Source organism: Aethalodelphis obliquidens, unplaced genomic scaffold, assembly GCF_003676395.1.
Source record: "Aethalodelphis obliquidens isolate GAN/ISIS:26980383/991018 unplaced genomic scaffold, ASM367639v1 scaffold69, whole genome shotgun sequence".
In the NCBI taxonomy this organism is placed as follows: domain Eukaryota; kingdom Metazoa; phylum Chordata; class Mammalia; order Artiodactyla; family Delphinidae; genus Aethalodelphis; species Aethalodelphis obliquidens.
The window spans coordinates 6,864,545-6,883,325 of record NW_020838013.1 but is presented as its reverse complement, the minus strand read 5'-3'; the positions used below and the strand labels follow the sequence as shown (position 1 = coordinate 6,883,325).

General features: G+C 58.9%; 1 protein-coding gene across 1 annotated transcript in view; it reads left to right on the top strand.

Annotated features, from left to right (window-relative positions):
* The window catches only part of SHANK2 (SH3 and multiple ankyrin repeat domains 2), a 154,493-nt gene extending 135,914 nt beyond the window's left edge, over positions 1–18,579 (top strand). The window contains exons 8-11 of the mRNA XM_027090089.1: positions 1,332–1,443; positions 2,279–2,299; positions 3,681–6,087; positions 14,645–18,579. Coding sequence (XP_026945890.1) covers positions 1,332–1,443; positions 2,279–2,299; positions 3,681–6,087; positions 14,645–15,215 — 3,111 coding nt within the window. The 3' untranslated portion in view covers positions 15,216–18,579. The remainder of the gene's footprint in view (positions 1–1,331; positions 1,444–2,278; positions 2,300–3,680; positions 6,088–14,644) is intronic.
* The last annotated feature ends 202 nt before the right edge of the window (positions 18,580–18,781 follow it).

Here is an 18,781-nt window from a genome sequence, read left to right as displayed (position 1 = left end):
CAGCGTCCAGACCCGGAGCCCCAATCTGCGTACGCGCGGCAGGCACCCCATTCCAGCGCAGACCCGCAGTGGGGGGGGCGGGCCACCACGTGACCGGCTCAGTAACTCGCCCCAAGGGCCTTCCCGTAGGCCACCCGGAGCGAAAAGGCAGCCTTCCGGGGCAGACGAGGCCCGACCCCACCACCCTGGGGAGCAGGGCCTCTGCATACGCCTGGGACCCCGCCCCTCCGAGGTCTCAGGCCACCGTTATTCCCTGGGGGCGGTTAGCAGAGACCACGGGCCACGACAGGCTGGCAGAGCTGCCCATCGTCTGGGCAGGCTGCTTCTCTCAGGTTCCAGACGTGGCCCTCTCCACCCCAGCTTCGTGCCTGCTGCCGGTCTGAGCACCACCTGTCACGATTACTTCCTGACTTTGCATCTTCTCTGAATCACTTCACACTGACTCTCTGTTTAACCCCGCCTCTTCCTAATAACGCCCAGAAGTATCATCGGTCCGATGTGACGGTTTTGCGTAGTGCACGATACAGGATGCCCCCTGCCTCCCCTCATCTCCAGAAGGCCCAGGCAGCTCCTCCAGGGCCCTGCGTCCCGACCCCCGACCCCCCCACGGCACCCCGTACCCAGCTCGTTCCAGACACCCTCCAAGCCCCGGGCCGGGCAGACACCCAGAGCCCAGCGAGACTGGGTCACGCGGGAACAGCCTGGGCGCGCACACGCCTGTTTCCTTCGGGCCTCGCACCCGGCTGTTCCAAGTAGCCCTCCGACGCCGCGAGGTGAGGTGAGGCCGGCCAGCAACCTGTCTTCCAGTCGAGGAAGCAGCAGCTTGGGCAGGGGCTGCACAGGGAAGCTGTTTGCAAAGCGAAGGAGGGACGCGCGAGGCTCCTCCTGGACCAGGCGGAGGAGGAAGGACGGGCAGCCCGCCTGCCGCGGGGCCCACATGCCCCAGGGCACGGCACTTGGCTTGTCCCCCACTCTGGGCCACTGTGGTCAGCCCACTTTGCGGAGGCGGACGTGGCCAAGGTTGGACCCCACTGCCCACCACCAGATGCTCTTTCCTACAGGACATCCGTCCTGGCCATTCTCAGTCAATGTCAGGCAGACCACGGCTCCGCTGAGCAGGGCTCATCGGCACTTTGAGGGCAGACAGGGCCCCCTTCTGGGTCCTGGACGCTGGTGTGGCCCGTCGTCAGCCTCAGCTGGACATGGAGGTGCTCCCCAGAAGCAGCTGGGGGAAGCCCCGTGACAGGTGTCCACTGCCCAGGGCTTCCCTGTCTGGCTGCCGTGGGTGGCGCTGGTCTGACACAGCTCACCCCGGGCTCTCTGGTTTGCAGTCCGTGTACGAACGCCAGGGGATCGCCGTGATGACGCCCACCGTTCCTGGGAGCCCGAAAGGCCCATTTCTGGGCCTCCCTCGAGGTACGATGCGAAGGCAAAAATCAATAGGTAAGCAGCGTGGCCACACCCGCAAAGGTGCCCCTTGGCTCTCAGCACCCTCGGCAGTGCCCCTCAGAGGCCCCAGGCCCGCCCACCAGAGGACGGGCACCGGCCTCACCCCCAGGGAGGCCTTGACCGCCTGAGCCGTCTGAAACTCTCCTACCCTCTGGATACCGAATCCAGGGTGGCTTCCCGGCCTCACAAGCCAAGTATCCGTGATAATACCAGCAGGGTGAGGGGCCGCAGTCAGGAGGGAGGTGGAGGTGGGCAGGTGACGTCCAGGAAGCCCCTCGCCCCCACCCTGCGTGTTTAGAGTGGGCCGGCGGGGTGGGCCCAGGTCCCCTGCGAACGGCCACCGCCGCGCTTTGTGGATGAGCTCGATGGACACACTTCTAAGGGTGGCTGGGCCAGGTTCTCGCGCTCTGCGGGTACGACGTACTATGCGCTGCGGGAAACCGCTAACTTCTTGTTAATAACTTCGCGTGGTTCCTGCTGACTCTGTTCCAGGCAAGGTAAACGTGACCCCTTCAGACAGCCCCTTTGTGAGATAATCCAGCACTGTCTTTACCGTGTAAATTCTCAGAGAAGCTAAGGCCACTGCTGGACACTGGGGGGCGCGGCGCTGCTCTGTGTGTCCAGCACTGCGGTCTCAGGCCTGGCGCCTCTGTCGCTAGTTTGAAGGGGTGGCAGCTGGCAGGAACTGAACGATAAGGGATGGCGGAGGTGGCGTCTGCCGGTCCCCAAGGTCCCCCCAGGAGCTCGGGGCCACCGCAGAGTAGCGCTCACGCCATCTCCTGCCCCTGGCTCTCTAACTGCTTAATAACAGTCGATTTCCTCCTGTCAGACAGCAGAATCTTTCTATCAGGTCAGTGAACCTTACAGTTTGGCATCTGCAGTGTGAATGTAACAATCCCTCCATAAGGCGTGTTCTTAAATCACTGCTCCTTGGGATCCTAACTGTCAGGCAGCCGCCACGTACGCACGCTCAATGAGAGGCCTCTGAGCAACCATCTTTGCGATGCCAAAACGCCCTCCCACAAGGAGTATGTGAAATTTGGAATACCCTTATCGAATGGAACTTCTCACTGGAATAAATTATTGTAGTTTGTCCTAGGAGCGTTTTTGATTTGGAGTGATTCGTTTTGTTACCTCTTTGAAAAACCTGCATGCCCCCCACGCGAGACCCTCGTACTTGACATCTGTCAGCGTCCGTGTCCATGTGCTGCTTCCTGTGTCCGGAGTGCGTTCCGTTGATGTTTTTGTATCTTGTATCGGAAAGAATCTGAAAGTCCACCCAGTGGACACACCAGAGGCTCTGGGGCCCGACGCGGCCGGATGCGGCCGTCGCCCCTGCGGGCCCCTCAGCGCCCTCTCTCACCCAACACCCACGGGCTCCATAGGTCCAGTCCTCCAACTCGGACCGTGGTCAGTGGGGACCGTGGTAAACCACCGGGCCCCTCGGCCCAGCCCAGAGGGTCTTAGGGCCCAGAGGGCTTCGCTGGGCCAGGCGGCCGAGTGTTTGGCCAGGACCCTCTCCCGGCCTGGGCTGGGGTCTCGGGTTAGAGGCTCTTGGCGTGCTGCATGCAGCGCGTTCTCCTGCCAGGGCCGCTCAGCCATCCTCCCGAGGGCCTGGGGAGCTCCAGTACCCTTCGGGGGCCCAGAGAAGCCAGGCAACAAAACGGGTTCCTGTCGAGCAGGAGAGGCCACCCTAGGGTCTCCATACGCACAGGGCTCTGCTCGAGGGCGCCAGGCCTCCCCGCATACCTGCAGCCCCCGGGACGGCGGCACCATCCGCGTCCCATGAGCCAGTGCAGCCACCTGTGTTCCCTGTGCCCTCGTTTCTGACACGCAGCTCGACAGCCTCAGTCCCAAACCCGAAAACGCCCACCGGGGGCCCTGGCCAAGCCTGAAGGGATGGATGGCCCCTGATGCAGGCCACCCCGGCCCCCGACACACGCTCACACGTGCGCACACGAACCCCGGGGAGTCGGCTCGCGCCCGTCGCTCTGGGCACCATCTCTCTCAACAGCACGCACTCCGGGCCTCGCGGGGCCTTTCCCTTCTGCTTTGGCTCCGAATGGGCCCCGTGACCCCTCGGCATCGTGGCTTGTGCTGCATTCTGTGAACGGTGTGCATCGTGATTCTCTGTGCGTCTGCAGAGACACAGCGTGTCGCGCCATCCTAGGAGCTGAGCGGGGTGTGCGTCACTGCCGTGATTTAAATCTAAACCTGCCTTCTACTTGCAGGAATCACGGGCGAAGAGCGGCAATTTCTGGCCCCTCCGATGCTCAAGTTCACCAGAAGCCTGTCCATGCCGGACACCTCCGAGGACATCCCCCCCCCGCCACAGTCGGTGCCCCCCTCTCCTCCCCCACCCTCCCCCACCGCCTACAACTGCCCCAAGTCCCCAACTCCCAGAGTCTACGGGACGATCAAGCCCGCGTTCAATCAGAACTCCGCCGCCAAGGTGTCCCCGGCAGCTCGCTCCGACACGGTGGCCACCATGTTGAGGGAGAAGGGGCTGTACCACAGGAGGGAGCTGGACCGCTACTCCCTGGACTCCGAGGACCTCTACAGCCGCAACGCCGCCGCCCAGGCCACCTTCCGCGGCAAGAGGGGCCAGATGCCCGAAAACCCATACTCCGAGGTCGGGAAGGTCGCCAGCAAAGCCGTCTACGTCCCCGCCAAGCCCGCCAGGCGGAAGGGCATGCTGGTGAAGCAGTCCAACGTGGAGGACAGCCCCGAGAAGACGTGCTCCATCCCCATCCCGACCATCATCGTCAAGGAGCCCTCCACCAGCAGCAGCGGCAAGAGCAGCCAGGGCAGCAGCACGGAGATCGAGCCCCCGGCCTCCGAGCAGCCGGGCCAGCTGCGGCCCGATGACAGCCTGACCGCCAGCAGCCCCTTCGCCGCCGCCATCGCCGGGGCCGTCCGCGACCGGGAGAAGCGGCTGGAGGCCAGGAGGAACTCGCCGGCCTTCCTGTCCACGGACCTGGGGGACGAGGACGTGGGCCTGGGGCTGCCCGCCCCCCAGGCACGGCCCTCCAAGTTCCCCGAGGAGGGCGGGTTCGGCGAGGAGGACAGCACCGAGCAGCTGTCGTCACCCACGCCAGGGGCGGCGACCAGGGAGCCCGAGAACCACTTTGTGGGTGGTGGCGAGGCCGGAGCTCAGGGTGAGGCCGGCAGGCCACTGAATTCCACGTCCAAAGCCAAGGGGCCCGAGAGCAGCCCTGCAGCTCCCCTCAAGAGCAGCAGTGCGGCCGGCCCCGAGAATTATGTCCACCCGCTCACGGGGAGGCTGCTGGACCCGAGCTCCCCGCTGGCCCTGGCGCTCTCCGCGAGGGACCGAGCCTTGAAGGAGTCCCAGCAGGGCCCCAAGGGGGAGGCCCCCAAGGCCGACCTCAACAAACCTCTCTACATCGACACCAAAATGCGGCCCAGTGGGGAAGCAGGCTTCCCTCCGGTCACCAGGCAGAACACGCGGGGGCCCCTGAGGCGGCAGGAGACGGAAAACAAGTATGAGGCCGACCTGGGCAAGGAGCGGAAGGGCGACGAGAAGGGCACGCCCACCAACATCGCGGATGCGTCGCAGCGGAAGTCGGCCGGCCTGCTGATGGTACACACCGTGGACGCAGCCAGGCCGGACGCCTTCCTGCAGGAAGAGGACGAGGATGCCGACGCGGAAACAAAGCCGGACCGCTCGCCGTCCGAGGTGCCAGAAGGCGTTCCCGAAACTGAAGGTGCTTTACCGATCCCCGCTGGCCCCGAGCCCGCGGCCGCCGCGCCCGGCAGGACCGTCGTGGCGGCGGGCTCCGTGGAGGAGGCGGTGATCTTGCCGTTCCGCATCCCTCCCCCACCTCTGGCATCCGTGGATCTGGATGAGGATTTTATTTTTACAGAGCCACTGCCTCCTCCCCTGGAATTTGCAAACAGTTTTGATATCCCCGATGACCGCGTTGCTTCTGTCCCCGCACTCTCAGACCTGGTCAAGCAGAAGAAAAACGACGCCCCCCAGTCCCCTTCGTTGAACTCCAGCCAGCCCACCAACTCTGCGGACAGTAAGAAGCCAGCTGGCCTTTCGAACTGTCTGCCCGCCTCATTCCTGCCACCCCCCGAAAGCTTTGATGCCGTCACGGACTCTGGGATCGAGGAGGCAGACAGCCGGAGCAGCAGCGACCACCACCTCGAGACGACCAGCACCATCTCCACGGTCTCCAGCATCTCCACCCTGTCCTCCGAGGGCGGCGAGAACGTGGACACCTGCACAGTCTATGCAGACGGGCAAGCGTTCACGGTTGACAAACCCCCGGTACCTCCTAAGCCAAAAATGAAGCCCATCATTCACAAAGGCAACGCGCTCTACCACGACGCGCTGCTGGAGGAGGACGTGGACAGCTTTGTGGTCCCCCCGCCGGCACGCCCGCCGCCCCCCGGCGGGGCCCAGCCCGGGACCACAAAGGTTATCCAGCCGAGGACCTCCAGGCTGTGGGGTGACATCTCAGAGGTCAAAAGCCCGATTCTCTCCGGCCCAAAGGCAAACGTGATTAGTGAGTTGAACTCAATCCTGCAGCAAATGAACCGAGAGAAAACGGCAAAGCCGGGGGAAGGACTGGACTCGCCAGCGGGATCCAAGCCTGCCAGCCTCGCTCCAAGGTAAGTGCTGCGGCCGGCGTGGACGCAGACCATCCCGAGGCGGGCTTTCCTGTGCCGGCCAGTGCTGACCAGGAAACGCCCTTGGGAGCAACGGAAGCGGACACGGACAGGGAATGCCAGCCTTCTGTGTCAGCCGCCTCTGTCGTGCGCTCATGTGCCCCTTTCTCATCCCCTGGACGCCGGTGCAGCAGAGCTGAGCGCGTCTGGCCCGGCAGGACGTGGCCCCCGCATAGGGACGCGTAACGAGACACTGCCAGACAGGCCATCCCCGCCGTGGCTTCCGGGGAGGAGCCCTGCTCTTCCCTCCCGCGTCCTCCAGGTCTTGGCCAGGACCCCAAAGGCCATTCTGGAGCCTCACCCAGGGGTTGCAGGGGAGGGGTGCACCGGCCGGGGGCCGCGTGAGCAGCGTGTGTGCAATCACGTGTGTGGTCACATGTGCGTGAGGGGCTCTTTTCCCCTCCTCCTGTCACTAACTGGTCTGAGGCCGGGGAGGGGCCGGGTTGCAGATCCACTAGTGAGCTCAGAGTGAAATGCAACCCTGGAGCCCATCCTGACCCACGGCGGACATCGTGGAAGAAAAGCATGTGGTCCTCCCCGCGTGGGCGCTCACGTCAGGCAGAGCGTAAGGCACTGCCTAGAAACCAGGGGTCGCACGTGGGGGGCCAGTCCTAAACCCAACCCCAGGGCTCTGTCAAGGCACGCCACGCTGTAACAGGCCCCCCCCCCCCTGCCCCGCCCCGCCTGTAGCTGGTGGATGACCCTCGCCAGAGCCCGGTGCTCCAGCCATCACTCACGGTTCTCGGTTCCCTTCGCCCAAGACACACACCACTGCTTGGGTCCCCAGGCAGCAGGGCCCTTCAGGTTCCCCCACTGATGTTTACTCTCAGGTTTCATCATCTCAACTAATGAAGTCGTTCTACATACTCCTGCTGGGCAGGCGTTGGATTCAAACATCTCAGTCCATTAATCGGCGGTATTGCACTACGGTCAGGTCCTGAGAGCAGGCTGAGAGCCACCACTTTCCCGGTTATCTTTCGGTGCGGGCGTAAGTTACGTGCACAGCTCCCACTACTCCTCCGAGGAACGCTGATGGGCCAGTCTCAGTAGAGAGAAGCACGCCGAAACCACCGTCTTTTAATGGGGCACCCATCATTAGTGGCATTCAAAGGGCACTCCAGCTGAACAGATTCCTTACAAATTCCCCGTTTCTGGTGGACGTACGTACACACGTACCTATGAGTATTACGTGCTTGAAAGTCTCAAGGAAATGTTTAAAACTGGCTCTGTCACGTAATAGTACCGGTCTTTAGCTGCTAGGTTATGTAGAGGTACAACAATTAAGATGCTTTATCACTGTGTTTCATATTTTACAGAACACTTGGACATGGTGAGTAATCTTTCTAACAGCTGCTAGAGAGCATGTATAATGATACCCATTTTTCAGAAGGGGAAATGGAGACTCAGAGAGGCCAGGTGGCTTGTCCATGTGCACAGCCAGCAGAAGGCAGAGCCAGGACCAGGCCAAGGTCTTCTGACTGGCACCTCCCACCGCCAGCGATGTCGGAAGTATGGAAGATGCAGAAGGGCACCAATTCTAGGGCTGCTCTGGCCAGTGGGGCAGCCTGCACAGCACCACGCTCCCCGGAGCACTCCCACCCGGGAGTCCAGGGGCCTCTCTGAACGGCATCGGATTGTAGGCCTCCCCAGCTCCTCTCCTGGCTGGGTGAGCTCCTTGGGGCTCACAGGAGAGGGCGTCTCCGAGTTGCAGGTGTCTCTAGGGTTTCCCTGGGTGGGAGGGGCCTGAGAGCAGGGGTCAGCGGGCAGAATCCTGTCGGACTTCTTGAGAGCAGCTGCAAGACCGATTCTGTCCGACCCAAGCCAGCTGCCAGGAACAGCCACCTCCCGTCTCTTCTATTATTTATACCCCAGCCCATCACGGTACAAGCCCTAGGTGACATCTGTTATGCTCTCACCAAATGCCGGGCATCACGCGGCCCAGGCACCGGAGGCAGGGCCTGAACCTGCTCCCATGGTGCAGATGAGTGAACCGGGGGTCAGAGGTGAAGCCCTTGGCCTTGGGCACTCAGCTGGAAGGCAGGAAAGCACTCCGACCTCAGGAGCTGCCTCAGGGCTCGACTCCGCCCCTCTCGCTGGAGCCAGGGATTAGCCTGGAAGAAAGGCGCCACTACCTAACCGAGCTCACCAGGACAGGGCTATTCTCAGGCTTACCTGGTGACTGATAATCTGCAAGGGTGGTCACCGGGCAGCCTCCAGCACTGGTGACCTCCCCGAGGCGGTGTCCCCTCCCCTTCCCTACTCACTGCTAAGGGCTACGCTGAGTTGGACCAGGAACAGGTCGGCCTGAGGCCCAAGGACGAGGAGGAAGGTCGGTCACTGACTCCAGCACTAAGCTGGACGCTCGCCTGCGCACTCTGGCTTCTCCGATCTCACGGCCGCATCGGGCAAAGCCCGATGGATGTGAGCTGCAGCCAGGAGGTGGACTGACCAGGGTAAGAAGGGGGCAGGTCCTCAGCAGAGGCCCCCGAGTGGGTGACCGAGCACCGGGCACCAGGTCTTTCTCATGAGCAGGCAGCACTCAACTGCACTTTCCTTCACACACACACACACACACTCCCTGGGACAGGCCTCCGCTTCGCTGGGTCGTGCCTTCATGGAGAGGCCTGGGATTCAGCCATTCATGCAGCAGACAAAGCCCAGGACACCCCCAGCCAGGGCTCACCTGCCTGGGTGTCTCACTGCTACTTTTAAATGCATCTACAAATTAAGAGCTGTGAATTTGGCCCTGGGCAAAATGAGGCAGAAACTGGATGAAGGAAATTCCTAGTGAGGGAAAAGAAGTGAGTTTTTCTAGGGAAAACTGAAAACCGGCCGTGCTCTGAAATGACAGACAGGCGGCAGTGCAGACACCCCATTTCCACAGAAAGAAGTTTGATCGCCCAAGAAAGGGACAGTTCTTTGAGCTGCTCCACAATCGTTTGTCCGCTAAGAGGGCAGAAACCTCAGGTGAACCTGCCCCTTTGGTAAGTTACTTTTGCCCTCGGGTCCTTTCTGAACTCTGAGGTGCGGTGACCCTGGGCAGGGTCGGGGAAGAGAGGACACTGGACGACTAGGCCCTCGCTTACTGGGGTACATCTGACTTAACATGAGCCGTGCATGGGTTTCTGCTGCCATCACGTGTCCCCCGAAATCAGTGACGACGCAGGCTCTGCCGTCATCTTGATTACAGACACGTTGGCGAAAAGACGACGATCACGTCATTTTCTTTACGGCCTAGCGTTCGCGGCCTCCCCCCAGGCCTGATCTGGAAACACCTCCTAAGAACTAGGCTTCTGGGGTGATCGGCTGCTTGTCCTACCCAGCTCCGCCCCCAAGCTACCCCACGGGCTGGAGGCCCGGCACCGGCGCCTGGCGTCCTGCAGGCCCGGACCTTCCCTGCAAAGCTCAGAGCTCGAGAGGATGACCGTGAACGGCCAGAGAGGCGCCAGGGCACGGCCGACACCCACGACGAGCACGGCCTTGCCCTGCAGCGGGCGGCCCGCCATGCGGAGCCCTTTGGAAACTTAGACACACGAGCAGCGTCCGCCTCGTTTCAGAGCACCTGGTGTTTTCCATGAAGTCACAGAGCCGGGAAGCCAAACGAGCCACAGCCCAGCCCCGTGGCCTCTTGACGGGTTCTTGGTAGGAGCCCAGGGTCAGACCTGAGGGAGGACAGTAACAAAAGGGGTGCACAGTCACAGAGGCCTGGGCCCCGGGAAGCTGGGCGCAGACTTAGTCATGAACCGTTCACTGAACCAGGGGTTACTGGTTACCTCAGTGTGCCAGGCACCGGGCCGGGCCCCAGGATTCCTCACTGAACAAGAAAACATTCAAGGTCTCTCCTTGAAGGGCTACATTCTCAAGGGGGAATGGATAAGAAACAGTAAACAAGACGAGCCCAAAGGGTGCGGGCGCTGCAAAGGGACGAAGATGTCCCAACGAGTCAGCGACCATGGGCAGGACGGAGGTGACCCTCCCCCCAAGGAAGTGGCATCTGAACCACCTGAAGGAGTAAAAGGAGCCAGCTGGGCGGAAACACAGGAGCAGAGCATCCCGGGCACCAGGACCAGCAGACCAGCAAGCACAAAGCCCAGGCACTGGCAAGTGCTCTCCACGCTAAAGAAACCGGCCAGACCAGAGGCAGCGCTGACGGGGGAAGGGTCCCAGAGGGCTCCCGCGTGCCGAGGGGAAGGGCTGGGGTGCGTCCGAGTGGTTGAGCAAAGGCTTGGCGTGAACTTTCGTTCCATGAAGGTGACCCAGCAGCTATGCAGTCAGGTGGGTCACAGTGACACAGGGAAGCCCACGAGCCGGCCCATGTGGGGTCCCGGGGGCCTCTGCTCCGGAGACAGCGGGTAGATGATGGCGTCTGACACAAAACAAAGGGGCTTGACCTAGGAAGCCCAGGCATCTGTTCTTTGTCAGCACTCCCAGGGGAGCGGAAGGTCAGTCTGGGTTTGGCTTTCATTCTCCAGCTGTTGGGAGGAGTATCAGAGCAGTGAGTGGATGCCTGCGGGGGACCCACTGGCCTCCGTCCAGGGCGCACGGCATCGGCTCAAGCCCCCAGGAGCCCCTCCGATCGCCTCACTCTTTTCGGTTCATCCAGAATGGCCTTCACTTCCCGGAGGCAGCGACGGCGCTCCAGGTCCCCTGGGGGTTCAGGCTGCTTGCAGGGGAGCGCTGGCTGCTTCTCAGGTGATGCCCTCCGGCCTCCGGCTGCCCTGGCCTGGCCTGGCCAGTGGCACCAGCTCCTCACTGGCTCTCCACAGTATTATCCTGAGAGCCTCTCGGTTTTAAAATAAATCTATCTGGGTTGTTAAAAAATGACCTCTGCCCAGCCGGTCCCAGAGCAAAGACTTTTCAAAACTGACTCGATAATAGAAGCTGCTTAATGACACTTTCATCACGTCAGTGCCGTCACGGAGGCTTTACCATTTCACGGCAGCAACTGAAACGTTCAGGCAGTGTCAGTGACTGAAATCGTGGATAAGGCGGTGGACACTAAGGGTGGTCGTGAAGCTCGCTGTCGCGTGTCTCCTCGTACACGGGTTCGTGAAGGGGCTCTTCTGGTCAGGCTGCGGCACTTTATCCTTCAAGTCTGTTTCTCACGCTCTCATTTCCCAGTCTGGACGCCAGGACCACTCAGCCGAAGTGTATCAGGGGATGGATACCTCCTGCTGAAACTGGGTGCCTTCCCACCTGCTCAGATGTGTCGAAAGGGCTGCTGAAGCCGAGGCAGCCCCCTGCCCCCGCCCAGTTCCAGCCCCATCTGCTTGGCCGAGTCACGTCACTTCCTGATCTGGGAAACCAGCTTCCCACATGCATCCGCCGTTCCTGCAGGCCAGGCCCGGGACCGCAGACACACAGGGGCTCGCGGTGCTCAGAGCCGGGAACCAGGGCCAGGCTCAGGCCTTGTGCAGATCTGTTAACGCCTCGGGCCACTCTCCGTCTTTGGAACGACCGACCTTTGGAGGCGCTATAAAGGTAGAAACCAAGAAGAGCGCGGTCTGGAAATAAGTGCTATTTTAGACGCAAGACAGGGGCTCCTCACGAAGACCCTACGGCCACTGGGAGGCAGAGGCCCGGCGGGCGCGCTGGAGGGAGGCTCGGGCGGGATACGGCCACTGGGAGGCAGAGGCCCGGCGGGCGCGCTGGAGGAAGGCTCGGGCGGGAAGGGTCCAGAGCCCCAGCGCCGGCCCCGAGCGCCTCCGGCCCACAGCCAGCCACTGCTCGACGGCTGAACTGCATTTGTAAACACAATGCAAAGGCGACTTGAGTCCTCACTTCCCCGACGCCGGTCAACCCGGGCTGACGATAAAATGACAGTGCATCTCGGGGTGTCAGTTAACCCTCCATTTTTGTTTTAATCCTCATGTTCCCGTATGGATTGGATTTAAGAGGCAGGATAGAGAGTAATAGTCCAAGAGAGGGCGTGTGTGTGCGTGTGTGTGTGTCTGTGTTCTAAATCGGGGCCACAGATTCCTGCGTGTTCCACCCGGGAACCCAGTGGTTGCTTAGCAACATAACGATCTCCGCAACCAGGAGATCCAGTGAATGATATCCGCCTGATTAACTGAGAGTCAATCAAACCGCTGAGAAGGAGGGCAGGGTGGACCGGCCCCGGGCAGGCCTCCACTCAGCTCCTCAAACACGCTGGTTCTTTTCCACGGCGACGTTCCGCAGGGCCGTGGGTGGCCCCAAGTATGGGGCCAGATCTGACAACCCCCTTTATTAGCTGCCGGGCTCTCCTCTCTCGCTGTAGACTTGACGCAAAGCACGGCCTCCCCCAACCAGGAACGCTGATTTGTCCTTCCTAAGCTGCAGAAGACAAAGGCAGCCCGGGAAGCCGAGTCTGGATGTCAGCAATGAACTGGCTCTCAGGGACTCCAAGCAGAGGCTAACGTCGTTCTCCTTCTTAACACCTTCCTAGATGTTTCTCTCTATATTCACACCATCCCCAGCCAAGGCAGGCACAGGTGTGAGTGTCCCATCCTAAACGCTAAAGTGATGCCCCTCTTGACGTTCTCTTCCGGGCAGCTCTGTGCACTGCCCACTCTACTCCGTGGCCAGAAAAGGAGCAGCGCGGGGAGACTCTCAGCCAGCATCTGTGCCATTGCTTTAATTTCATCCATCGAAAAAAGCTGCTTTTTTTAAACTGTAATTAATTTTGCCGTGTTGTCTCAACCCATTCCATTTTGTCATTTCCATTTGCTCCCATGATGGGTGGTAACAGAAGAGGGTCGTGCTGAACAGAAGTAAGTGCTGCGTGCAGAACCCTCTTCTCTCTGGTGTGTTCTCCTGCCCCTCGTTCTCACTGCCCACCCATCTGTTTGCTTCTGACGACACACACAGCTGCCTGCAGAGCCTTCCTTTAAAAAAAACATCCCAACTACCTGGGACTCGCTGGGGTGTTCCCACAGGAGGGTGGTGCTGACACCCACCCTCTGGCTCAGAGAGGCCCCCTGTTAAAGGCTGCCTGGGTTTAAAGCAGCTGCTGTCACTTTGGGGGATTAACTTGCCTCTGCTGCACAAAGCCGATGAACAAGGTCACTTCCCAACTGTCCTGCCCCAGTCGACCCAGTCAGGGTCACAGGCCCGGCGCCACGCAAAGTCACCTTAGAGCAAGTGCCGCGTGCTCCTGTGAGATGCTGACCCGCTTCACCTCCCCTGAAGGTCCTAATTAAACAACTCCAATCCCCTCTGGGTGGGGCTGCTCTACCATCTCAGCTTAGCTGTGGTATCAAAGTGGTCCAAATGAGCCTTCCCCAGACAGGTGTGCCCACAGCCGTGGGGCCCTCCGGAGTGGGAACCGGGGAGCATCTTTCAGCCCTACTTGAGCACCGGAGTTTGCAGGTTTCTTAAATGCCCGCCGTGCGCACGGCCCACCTTTCTCTCCAGGACCGAGGTCTGGGGGCCAGAGGGGTGGCTCCCCGCTCCCTGCGGGTGACGCCCTGGACCGTTTCTTGATTTTGAGTAGCGAGCCTGGCAGTAGTGGAGGAGGCATCCTCAGGGTCTCGCCTGGGGCTGCCTTTACCTGCTGGTGCCCAGTGCACCAGTACAACCAGTAACCAAGGCCCCTGGAAATTCTCAACAGGGGCCCCCTACGTGTAACAGATCCGGCCCTGGAGCCCCTGGCCCTCCAGGAAGCCGTATCTGAACGCCCTGTGGGGGTGCGGGCCCAGCCGCGTGCACCCCCTGCCCCTGGAAATGCTCCTCCTCGGGACAAGATCGAAGCCTGAGTCGGCACAGGTCCCCCCCGCGACCTGCTGCTGCTTCCTCACGCAGAGATGCCGTACTCGACGTAGCACTGAGTGGGGAAGTGTCACGAGGCTGAGAGGCACCCGGTTACCAACTGGCAGTTTCACGCAAATACACACCCGCGGCAGAGAAAGCAGAGAGCAGCAGGAGGCCAGTCCAGAGCGCGGACAGACTGGGCCCCGCGGCTGCGGCTCATTCCCGCCCGCTAATAAAGCCCTTCTCCCGACCCCAACCCTTTCACGCTGACACGGCGGCGTCCATGAGCGCCCCCAGGGAGCCGTAGGGCTTCCCCCTTCCTGAAACAGGGCCAGCCTGCGAGGTGCCCCTCCCTGCACTTGTCCTTCTAAGCCAAAAAGCCTCAGGCCTGGCAGGCAGTTAAGAGGGAGGGTCTCTCCTCAAGGGTGCCCCCCCTCTGCTTGCTGAAATTGAGGCAAAAGATGCCACATCCTCAGGCGGTACTGGTGTGGCACAGACACGCCCCGGCCAGGGAGCAGGACTTGGTTCGGGCCCGTCTCCAGGTCTCCCTGCCCCCCCCCAACCTGCCAGGCTCCGGTGAGTGGCCGCCCCGTGTGCTCTGGTGCCTTCCGCTCGTGTCCCCCCGCCCCGCCCCCGGCATGGCAAAGCGTTTGCTCACTGCCAGCGCACCTGCCGTCGGACGCTCTGCTGTGGTTTGGGTGTCTCCCGCCCCCTCCTCGGGACGTTGTGAGCGGACCTGTGATGGTTTTCTCTGTTGCTGCCGTTTCAGAGGCCCAGAGGTCATGAGCACCGTCTCAGGTACGCGGAGCACGACGGTCACCTTCACGGTTCGCCCTGGGACCTCCCAGCCCATCACCCTGCAGAGCCGGCCCCCAGACTATGAGAGCAGGACCTCAGGACCAAGACGTGCCCCCAGCCCCGTGGTCTCGCCCACAGAGCTGAACAAAGAGATCCTGCCTGCGCCCCTGTCCGCTGCCGCCGCGGCTCCCTCTCCCACCCTCTCGGATGTCTTCGGCCTCCCAAGCCAGCCCCCTCCCGGGGACCTGTTTGGCTTGAACCCAGCGGGACGCAGCAGGTCGCCATCCCCCTCCATACTGCAACAGCCAATCTCCAATAAGCCTTTTACAACTAAACCTGTCCACCTGTGGACTAAACCAGACGTGGCGGACTGGCTGGAAAGCCTCAACCTGGGTGAGCATAAAGAGGCCTTCATGGACAACGAGATCGATGGCAGCCACCTGCCAAACCTCCAGAAGGAAGACCTCATAGATCTGGGCGTGACGCGAGTCGGGCACCGGATGAACATCGAAAGGGCTTTGAAACAGCTGCTGGACAGATAAGGGCGGCTGCGCCTCACCTTTACGGACCCCTTGCTATAAATAGAGATGGGCTTGCACTGAAGTGTGTGACGGTGAGCGCCAAGCCTGCCCCGCGGGCTGGTCTCCTGCTACCCAGAGAAATGCTGTGTCCCTGGCGTGGCTGAGCAGAGGCCTTCAACACCCCCCACCCCCGGGCTCTCTGTGTGGGCTCCCTGGGCTGTTTCTGTCAAAGAGGGGACCAGGGGAGGGAGGGCTTCTAATCTAAGGTGGAAAGATGCGCGGCTTGCCTCCTGCACGCAGGTGACCTGACCTCACGAGGCCCAGGAGATGCTCACCGCCGCGCGCGCGCCCCTTGCTCCTGCAGGCAGACACCACTGCACTCTAGACACATACCTCCCGCGGCCTCCTCTGCCGTCCGGCAGCTCCGCCCGGGCCCGGGCGCAAGGCCTTCCTCAGCCTGCGGCCCCTCAAGGGCACTCAAGCCCACGTGCTCCTTTCTTTCCCGGACTTGGCTCGCAGCGAGACGCCCGCGGATGTGCGTAGCCGGTGCCCCTTTGGAAGGCAGAGAAGCTTCCTTCCCGTGGATCCTTCACCCTGTCTCCTCCGACATGCACCTGGGGTTCTCCGGCCATGAGGTTCTTGGCAGTGGTGGGTGGTCCGAATGGGATCGTGCCCAGCTTTGCTTAGCTTTCTTTCTTTCTTTCTGCAAATCTGTTAGCATAATTCCAAAGTGGCCAAACAGATGTCACATGGAGTTAGTCAAAGCACAAAGTCACGATTCCAAGGAGGAGGGAGACCTGGCCGTGGGAAGCAGCCGGCGTGCAGCTGCTGTGCCCAGAGTGTCCGCAGGAGGGGAGCAGCTCCCCAGGAGCGGGGGAAGGGGCTTCTCTGCCTTTGGGCATTTTTTAAAATCGAAAGCGTGTTGAATTCTACGAAGATCAGAGCAGGCGAGCAACCACTTTGACACGCAGGATGACAGGGCTCACGGTGGGCGTGTGCCGCGGCCACCCCCAGTTCTGAGCCCGGCCAAGGGGAAGCATCGCAGCTGAGACAGCCCCTTTGTCCCCCCGAGGCCAAGGAAGAGGGTACTTAGGGGCTTCTCCCCTTTTCCTCTGAGCGTCCAGGAATCCCACCAGCTTGTCTTAACAGTACAGCAGGTTTTTTGAAAACCCAGCGGGCATGGCGCATAGACGGAACCCAGGGTGAGGGTGCAATGCGGATGAAGGAAGGAGGGCAGAGCAGAGAGGTCTCGTGGGCTGCCAGTCAGGCCTCTGGCAAGGCTTTCTTGGGCCCTGCCGCGTTCTTTCCCCTGGAGCCCCTCCCCTGTGACAGTACCTCTAATTTCCAAGGGAGGTCGCCACCGGCACGCGAGCCACAGGACACCCAGTCAGGGGTCAGCATGCTCTGCCACGTATGGAAGAAGCTCGAATGTCAGGTTTTTGGCTTTTACTATGATTTCAGAACTAGCCTAGCCCATCTCTAATTATACAAACGTGATTTTTCTCCTTTTTCCTTTATGCTCACAGTCGAGTGTCTGATGAGGCCTGGAACAGCTCTAGAATGAATAGTCAAATCTAGCGATTTAAAACCTCTTTCTTTACTGCAAGTTTCAATAGTTGTACAGATAGTTTATAAGCACAATATTTTAAGGAAAAAAGTGGCTGGTCTACTAGGCAGCCTTTGTGCCACTTCAGTGCTAGAAAGTTAAAGAGAAAAACTTTTGTGATTTAATAATACTATTTCTGTGGAATAATTATAAAAGTATGACCTTTTTAAATCAACCTTATTTGGATGCATCTGAACCAGCAGAGCTGTGTTATATTTTCTATCTTTGCTAGAACTTCGTCATCGAAGGACAATTATTTCTTCAAAAGTGGTTGTGTTTCACAATGCAGCAGTTTCTCCAAACACAAACACACTCACCACACACCCCGTCTTTCCAGCCACGTGCCCCTGAATTGGAAACTGAGTTTTGGACCTTCTGTTCCAAAACCTTCTGCAGGTCCATCTTTGTATCTGAATGATCCATTCCAACCTGAAATCAATTGAGTATTAAGGCGCTTCACTTCCGTGTACTTTCAATTTTTCCATCATGAGATGAACAAATCTTACCCTAGAGAAATTTCAAGCCAAGATACTACAGGTGGCCTGCTGAGGCTGCCCGGTAGTTCAGAAAATGTACAATGGTGTTCTGGCCATTATCTGTCTTCCATTTGGTGATACTGCAAAACCCACTAAGTACACCACCTCACCGTGGCTCTTCTCTCCTTTGCCTACTGTTGGTATTACCTCTCTGCTCGGTGCCAGGCAAAATGCTAGACAGACAGGACGAGTAAAGGAGGCCGCGGGTAGATGGTAACCAACGGCAACTTGGGGGCGTTGGGGTTACTGAACTTCGGTAACCAGGAGGTGAGAGCTGGCTGCTACTCCCTTCCTTAAAGAGACTTCAAGTCACGTGCAACTGACCGGAAGCAAGCAGACTGAGAGACAAAAGAGCTGGTGACATTGGTTGTTTCACACTGTCTTACTGTAGAGAAGTAACAGGCCCCATCAGAACCTGCCCTGACCGACAAAATATACACATTATTGCCAAGATGAATCAGTCTCTAGCTCCATTCGCCAGGTCTGCTACAGAAAGCAATAGTTCCTCATTTAAACCACCGCCCACTGTTCTCCCCCTTGGGACACGTCAGGACCAGGCCCTACCCTGTGCCCCTCTTTAATGGTGAAACAGATGTTAAACTGCTCATATAAAGATCATGTTAATACTATTCCAGGTTTTAAAAAGATCCACTTTTGTTATATACTGTAATTTAAATAAATTGCATTTACATGCCTAGTTTCTGTAATATTGTGTATACAAAACCAAAATTGCTCAAGATGTAAATCATGTAGACCTGCCAGGATGCCTTCTCCAGGGTGTCTGTGCACATTTTAAGTAAATCCATATAATATAAAACTGACTCAATGTGACTGTTGATTTGCTGAACTTTACATATCACAAAGTGAATTATTTGTGGTACTTTAGTTAATAAAACGGTGATTTTTTTTTTTTTTCCCCCTGAGTTACTGAACAAGCAAGCATTACCCAGGGTGATCTGGCAATGACTTTTTGCGTGTGGGCCACAAATATTGATTTTTTTCCCATTAACAATTTTTTTGTTTGTTTTTTTTAGAAGCTAATCCTTTTCACACTACAGTTTGTGTAACGTGTTCGCATTATCTGTGTTTCTGTTACTTTTGTGCTTTTATTCTTTTTAGACCTTATTAAAAACAAAAAGGAAAAACGAGCTCCTGTAATTTGCACTTTCTCCCAATCCTTAAATCTCTTGTATGGCAACCAAAATTACTGTTAAAAAAAAAAATAAATATACTATTGCACTAAGGTTGTGGTTCTGATTGCAAAACAGTGAAAACTTTCTGAATCAAACAAAAAGTTGCCAAGCTTACAATCCAGCCACTTGACCTCTGTGAAGCTGACCAGACGGTAGCTTTCCTCAAAGAGTGAAGATTCTCCTTTCGGTGAGCTAATCTGCCTCGGTTCCACTTCCTTAAAGCTTTCTCGGTGTATGGGTGGAAACGAGTAT